General features: G+C 53.3%; 1 protein-coding gene across 1 annotated transcript; it reads right to left on the bottom strand.

Moving 5' to 3' along the window:
* Positions 1 to 204: 204 nt before the first annotated feature.
* On the bottom strand, positions 205 to 6,963 carry SOX7 (SRY-box transcription factor 7). Its single transcript, XM_055288445.2, has 2 exons — positions 6,648 to 6,963; positions 205 to 3,108 (listed from the first exon to the last, which is right to left on the bottom strand). The coding sequence occupies exons 1-2, from the start codon at positions 6,883 to 6,885 to the stop codon at positions 2,180 to 2,182; spliced, it is 1,167 nt and encodes a 388-aa protein (XP_055144420.1). The 5' UTR covers positions 6,886 to 6,963; the 3' UTR covers positions 205 to 2,179.
* Between the last annotated feature and the right edge of the window lie 513 nt (positions 6,964 to 7,476).

Raw genomic sequence — 7,476 nt, 5'->3', positions numbered from 1 at the left:
AAAACAGCAGGTTCCAATGCATAAAAGTTGGATTTATCTCTCTAGCATAACTCATAAAATAAAATAAACCATCCCTACCAGAGAACAACTTCTTAAAATTAGAAAACATTTTGATCAATACCACAAGTAGCGATCGATGTAATATTTATGTCTTGCTTGGAAACCTTTTCTTTTTGCAAAACTATGTTTCAAAAGATAGAACAGTCATGGTACAAAAACGTTTATTTAAATTAAATATTTTCAACAAATTAATATTGACAACGGTTCCAAAGTATGAGTCGTTCTTTCAAAAAAATGAAACAGTGTAGCTTAATGTCTGTGATACTGTTTTATGAGATTATTCATACATGCTCTGGACTGCGCACCAGTCAATCACATCCTCAACAATTTACTATTTATTACCAAATGGCATATAAAGTAATAGCATAAAGAGTAATCATATCTTATAAGTGATTTTACAATACGACATCTCGGAAGGACAAAAAGAATTTATCAACAATACAAAACATAAGGTAAAAATAATAGGAGATTATATAAAACATATTTGATACAGGAAATAATATGCTAAAATCAAAAAACCAACAACTGTCTTTCAGCACACTGCTATGCATGCTCCTTCAAAGGAGGTTTGGGGGAAAGATGAAAATATTTTGGGGGCAGGGGTCCAGGGCTCAGAAACATTTTTGGAATCACAGTGAGTTTCTGATTTGCGGGAAGTTGCTGTAAAGCACTGGCTGAGGACTTTGCCCGAGGACCTGGCTGGTGAGGAAGACAAATTCTCACAGCAGCTAGAGGAAGCAAGCCTGGGCTAAGTCAGAGGCTGTTTGAGTTAGGGACCAGTTCAGCAGTGGAGGAAGAGCAGAAAGAAGAGAAAAAGAAATCCCAGAAAAGAGAGGAAGGAAGCTGGAGACAGCCGGGAAGGAAGCACCTTTTGAATCTACACAGGGGAAAGTGTGTATCCAGATTTGAAGAGAGTGACTTTGCTTGTTGCAAAGTCCTTTTAGGTACCCTGGCTCTTTGGGTCATTAGAAACAGGGAGCTGGCAAGAAGTTGTCATTGTTAATAAAAATATCTGATTTAGACTTTGAGTTTAGGAGTTGCATGAAGTGGGCACGTGTCTCTCACACTCCTTGCATACATTCAGACTGTGCACATTCTTTTTTTTTTTTTCTTGAAATGGAGTTTCACTCTTGTTGCGCAGGCTGGAGTGCAATGGTGCAATCTTGGCTCACTGCAACCTCCACCGCCCAGGGTCAAGACATTCTCCCGCCTCAGCCTCCCAAGTAGCTGGGATTACAGGCATGCACCACCACTCCCAGCTAATTTTGTATTTTTTGTAGAGACAGGGTTTCACCATGTTCTCCAGGCTAGTCTCAAACTACTGACCTCAGGTGATCCACACGCCTCAGCCTCCCAAAGTGCCGGGATTATAGGCGTGAGCCACTGTGCCCGGCCTAGACTGTGCATATTCTCTTGAAGTGTGTGTATAATAAAAAAAAAAAAAAAATTAAAAAAAGAGAACTGCTTTAAAATGTATATTTAAAATAAAATAGTTTTAACTCAATCCCATTTTCTGTGATATAGTTAGCCATACTGGTTAATTTCTCAAGTCAGGTTGACTGTTTTTTCTCAAATTGTATGAGTCCCTTTGGAATTTTGTGGTCATTTTGGAAGGGAGTGCAGAAAGTGCAGAAAGCCTCGTGGTCCTTGGGCTGTGCACACAAAATTATCACCAGATCGTAGGTTAGCGAGCTCCTTAATGAGTAACATTTCCCCATCTTCCTTTATTAATCTTGGGAGAACCCTAAATCAGAAAACTGTGGACCAGAAGGGACCTTGGCTGTCAAGTCTGTCCCACCATTAGTTTCAATGATGGCTACAAAGAAAAGAGGTCAGTGAACATTCTACTGGGAGACAGCAACTCTCAGGGGCTGGAGGAAAACTCACTTGAAGGAACATACTTAAAATGCGGGCTGCAGGGGCTGGAACGTAGGGAAGGGGATAGAGGCGGCACTCGGATAAGCAGAGTCCAGCTTAGGCCAAAGGCTCTGGGGCCGCAGTTCAGACCTCCCTGCCCTGAGCGGTGGGAGGAAAGCTGGTGTGGCTGGACGGCTCCTCTGCCACTCAGGGCACAGGAAGGAGAGGGCGCGAGGGCTGGCTGGACGGGGCGCCTCCAGCTCTATGACACACTGTAGCTGTTGTAGTACGTGGCGGTGGCATCAGCCAGGACGGAGATGAGGCTCGTCTCTGTGGGACCCGTTGGTGTCACCTGGGAGACTGGAACATGCACACTGAGGGCCATGGCCCCTGTGGCAGAGTCTAGGTGGCCAGGAGTGTTCAAATACTGGTCGAATTCATTGCGATCCATGTCCCCCAGGAGTTCCACCTGGCTTAGTTGATCCAGGGCATCGAAGCCAGGGTGCTCAGGAGGCGGGGAGAGCTGGCCCAGGTGGGCTTGGAGGTTGGAGTGGAGAGGGTGGTAGGTGGCCGGGGAGTAATAGGCAGGAGATGGGGGACAGCCGGCTACAGGGGACATCATGGAGACGCCGGGGGCCTGGCCAAGGGCCAGGGAGCCCAGGGGGTGGCTACAGTGGAGAGGGCTGGGGGCGTACTCCGGTGAGTACGGGGGCCCTGGCAGGTGGGGGATGCGGCGAGGATGGCCATGCTCCTCCTGGCAGGGGGAGGAGAAGAAGGTCTGCTCCGGCTCCAGCACGTCCAGGGGAGACATTTCAGGAGGTGTGGGTAGCCCGTACGGGTACGTGTCCACACTGCTCGGGGCGCCGCCGCCGCCACCACCAGCCGGCCCCTCGTGGTAGCAGCCCCGGAGGCTGGGCAGGGCAGTGCCGGGGGAGTACTCACCCCTGTCTTCCTTCTCCCCCAGCGCCCCCCGGCTGCCGCTTCTCTTCTCCGACAGGGCGTTCTGGTCCCGGGAGAGGGAGCTCAGGAGGAAGCCCGGGTCCACGCGCTTGCACAGCCGCTTGGCCTGCTTCTTCCTGCGCGGCCGGTACTTGTAGTTGGGGTAGTCCTGCATGTGCTGCAGGCGCAGCCGCTCCGCCTCGTCCACGTACGGCCTCTTCTGGGACAGCGTCAGCGCCTTCCATGACTTTCCTGCTCACACAAGGCAGAGGAGGCCATGCTCAGTGTTGTGCCCCTCAGGCATCACACATGCACATGCGTGCACACACACGTGCACATGCACACACACCTCCCTTCCCCCTCTCAGCCACAGAGGACACGGGCACCTCTTGCACCCTCTTCCCAGCCCAGATCCTGCAGGCACAGTGAAGCGAAATCAACCCTTGGGCTTGCATCCACAAAGCCAGATCGTGCACGGTGCACACAGAAAGCATCACCTCTCATATAAAAGCCGCCAGAGCATGTCCACGCTACAATGCGGGGTCCCCAGTGAAAAGCCCACCTGACCATATGTCAGCTACAAGAAGAAAATATCTAATGATCACGATATTGATTGGGGCTCTTTTTACCCTTCGAGGGTCCATTCTAAACATTTGTGCATTCTCATGAAAATCTCTGCCTTCATTGATTAGTGCAGGCTAAAGAAATACTATCATATTTACCTGTGGCATAAATCTCACAGCCCTTTCTGGGAGGGAACCCAGGCTAAGTCAATAGTTTCACAGATGTCAGTAAATCTGAGATTCTCACTTAGGTTAACAAATACCTAGTCCTTACCTCTGAAGGTCGAATAGGGCCCTGCTGGATGACCGAGGCCAGAATGCTAGCACCTGCTTGCAACACACATATGCACACCCACACATGCATGCACACACATATACATGCAAACCGTCACTTCCAGCCAGCCATCTTTTGGGGACCCTTGATGGTGCCAAGGCACCTGCTTAGCCACAGATCTCCATGCAGAAGCCATTCCCTGCACTTTCCTGAGTCTCTATTTTCTTCAGTATAAAATAAAGATATTGTGACACTCTCCAGCTCCAAACTCTCTCTTTAAAAATTATTCCATGCTTGCAACCCACTGGTGCTAATATGCTGGCTGCGCTTGATCTTCTATTCACCATCGCTGGCTTGTCTGTTGCTTTTCAAGTCCCCGGAGCATCTTCCCTCGTCTCCCAGTGTGCACTGCACCCCCTCCTGCAGTGTTTTCTAGTGGTGGGGGGCTTCTGGACCCCTTGGGTTGCTTTGCTATCTCCTAAGGTGGGCTCAGGATTCTACAACTTTAACATGTTCTCCCATGACACTAATGTGTCCTGAAGTTTGAGACCTGCTAGCCTAGAGGTTAAGGCCAAAGGAAAGGGCCCTGTGTTCCACTAAGCACATCCTGCACAGGGCCAGGTGCAGAGCCGTGCACACAGCAGCCCTCAGTGTCTCTGTCGACTGGCTCCTTGGGCCAGAGGAGGGCAATGATTAAGGGCATTGTACCACTTGGGTGAAAGTTTATAGAAATTCCATGGAGCTTTCAATTAACATAATTAGCTGTCACTTAAAAGGGTGACTTGAAAGTGTTAGGAGCTGCAGATTCAGGGCTGGTTATCAGTTCCCAGCTTGTGGCTGAGGCTACAAAGCTGTTGCAAGTGGCCCAAGATCCAGGTGCACCCCATACCCTGTCTGTGGTCTCAGTATAAAATGTGGCCGTAGCTTCTAAATGTACCTGGATGTTATATAATTAATAAAATATGTGTTCATTTTAAAATGCTACCAAATGTCTACTTCTCTTTATGCACTTTCTCATTCATAATATATTTTCAATACCAATGTGACTAGGTCACATTTTCAATGTTAAGGTTTGGAAGGTTTATAGTGGAAAAAGTTGAGACTCTCATATCCAGCCTTTTCCTCTCAGGTCAGAAAGGAAAGAGCTGAGAAGGAAATGTCACACAGGTGGAGGGGATCACCCTGCTGCCCCCTGCTAACAGGTGCACAAAGTCCACATTGTGAACAGCACCAGTGTTGCGGTTTCCGTCACCCAGTGCCAGGAGCTACACGGCTCAGCAGGAAGGAATCCGTGTCTTTTCTGCAGAATGAACTGTAACCTCCTGAAGCTGAAGTGCAGGCCCCGAAGGGGACCAACTCGCAGGAAGCATCTGTCTCCTGTGTCCCTGTCCCTGCCCCTTTCCTGGGAGCCTGCTTCTCCAACTCTGCAGAGCCATGCTCCTCACCCCTCCCTCCTCCCCCATCCCTGGCCCAGGCCTGCACAGAATTCCTCCTCTATCACGGTCACAGCAGGGGCTTGCTTCCCCCAGGCCAGCATGGTCAACAGGCACAGTGCCCAGGGTCCGTGGAAAAAAACGTTTGGGGATCCACAACAAACATATTTTCATTTCTTTTAAAATCTGAAGAAAAATATAAACTTATGGGTTAAATAAAATGTTTTATTATCGTACATATTAATACATTTGTCTTTATGCCAACACTGTGTAAAATATAAATGTTACTATTTTTGATGAGGGGAAAGGCCCCAGAAGGCCCCAGACCACTAAGGCGAGTTGCTGCAGCCTTTCACCAGGCTGGGCCCTTCGCAACCAGCACTCCATCAACTGCTTTGCACAGCAGCTAAACTGCAGGAGGGCTCGGCCTGGGACCCCCTCTGCGGGCCTGCGGCTTTAACCAGCAGAAAGAGGGGCGTCAGTCCTATCCCCAAAGTTCCGCCTCGGGAAAGAGCCCTGAGCTCTGAACTCCGATGAAAAAAGGAAGGGCTCTGTTCCGGACCGGGTGGGGTTTGGGAAGGGTAGAGCCGGCCTCGGGTGCCCACGCGTCCCTTCTTACAGGGCCTGTCTCCCGCTGCGTGTACCAAGTGCGTTGAAAGGTTTTCGCCGATTAAAACGAATGAAAACCGCGTCGAAAGGCAAAGAAGTCAGGGGTTAGGCAGGGTTGAAAAGTACTCAGCTCGACACCGGAGAAAAAAGAACCCCCCACAGGAACTCCGGTTGTTCGGGTGTGTCCTAATAGCCTTACTCGGGACCTCTTGGACCTGGTGGGTCCGTGTCCCCAGTCCCTGCGGGGACAGCGCAGGAAGAGGCTGGGTTCCAGGACAGCCCAAGCATCCGAATCAAGTTATCTACACCCCCGAGACTGAGCAATAGACGAACGAATCCAGTCTATTTGGGTAAGCTTTTTGTTTTGTTTTGTTTTTCTCTTGTTTAGTTAAAGCAAGGATTCGTTCCGCAGGGTCTCTCTTCAGGAATATTCGTTAATTATAATTTCACCTGTGACAGCTTCCTCTGAGATAGCCCAATTGTAAGGTCCAGGGAATGCTGGTTTTTCCCGCTTCGGTATTCCTAGTAAACGCCGGTTCCACCCAGCCTCAACGTTTCCGTCCCTGCCCTGTCCATGCGCGCCGGTCCCTGTCGCCAGGCGTCCCGCCCTGGCCGCTGCCCCGTCTCCCCGCCCCGTGGGGCGCCGACCTCCGCTCCTGTCCCAGCAAAGGAGCCTCCCCTGCCCGCCGCGCGGTTTCACTTTGGACCGCGCCAAGTGCCCCCGCTCTGAATCCTGGGCACCGCGAGCACCCACGCTCGAGCAGATGGCCAGCCACGCGGTCACGAAGAGGGCCCTCGTCCCGCGTGCCGCGTCGTCCCCAGGCTCCGCGCTCGCAAAACCGCCCTGCCGGGCCGCCAGCCGCCCGCCGCCTGCCCCCGGCCCCCAGCCCGCTCGGCCGCGCGCTCACTCACCCAGCATCTTGCTGAGCTCGGCGTTGTGCAGGTCCGGGTTCTGCACCGCCAGCCGTTTCCTCTCGTCCTTGGCCCAAACCATGAAGGCGTTCATGGGCCGCCGGATACGGCTCTCGGAGCCCTTGTCCCCCGGGGGCCGGGGGGCGGCCGGCGGCGACTGTCCATCTGACAGCTCGGCGTCCAGGGCCGGGCACTCCAGACCCTCGGGCCAAGGGTAGGCTCCCAACAGCGAGGCCATGGCCGCACGCGGGTCGCCTCGCTTCGCCTGGCGGGGCAGGCGCGGACCTAGCCCTCGCACGGGTCGGGGCGTCCAACTTGGCCCGCAGCCGCGACCTGGCCCCTGATTTATCAGCTTGGGCGGCCGCGTCCTCCAATGACTCTCCAAGGCGGCGCGGCCCCTCCCTCGGTGTCGGCGCAGGTCCCCTCCCTGCGTCCCGGGCCGCCGCCGGGTCCCCGCTCCGACCTGCGGGGAGGAGGAGGGAGGGAGGGAGTGAGGGAGGCCCTCCTCCCCGCGCCTGCCCCCGGCCCGCCCCTCCGCCGCCGGGGCCCGCCCGGGGATCTGCGCCCGGCTGCTCCGGGCAGCCTCCCGCCCCCTGCCCTGGACCCGCAGGTGCTGCAGAGCCGCAAGGCAGCCGCTGGAGGCCCGCTCCAGCCCCTGCCTGCCCCGGCCAGACTCCACCGCCCCTCGTGCGCGTGGAGCCTCGGAATATCCAACGCAACCAGGTTTCGCCGAGCCCGCCTGGGTGTGAGAGACATTTACCATGAACCCCTCAGAGCAGCCGTTCTTAACACTCCGACTTCCATTCCTTTCGAAAATGACCGGGCTTTG

The sequence above is a fragment of the Symphalangus syndactylus genome, chromosome 1 (genome assembly GCF_028878055.3).
Source record: "Symphalangus syndactylus isolate Jambi chromosome 1, NHGRI_mSymSyn1-v2.1_pri, whole genome shotgun sequence".
Lineage (NCBI taxonomy): Eukaryota > Metazoa > Chordata > Mammalia > Primates > Hylobatidae > Symphalangus > Symphalangus syndactylus.
This window is presented reverse-complemented; position numbering and strand designations above follow the sequence as displayed.

Coding starts and splice junctions, on each gene's coding strand:
- SOX7 (XM_055288445.2), bottom strand. CDS start 6,885: ATGGCCTCGCTGTTGGGAGCCTACCCTTGGCCCGAGGGTCTGGAGTGC. Junction 3,109..6,647: donor CGAGCTCAGCAAGATGCTGG/GTGAGTGAGCGC, acceptor TTGTGTGAGCAG/GAAAGTCATGGAAGGCGCTG.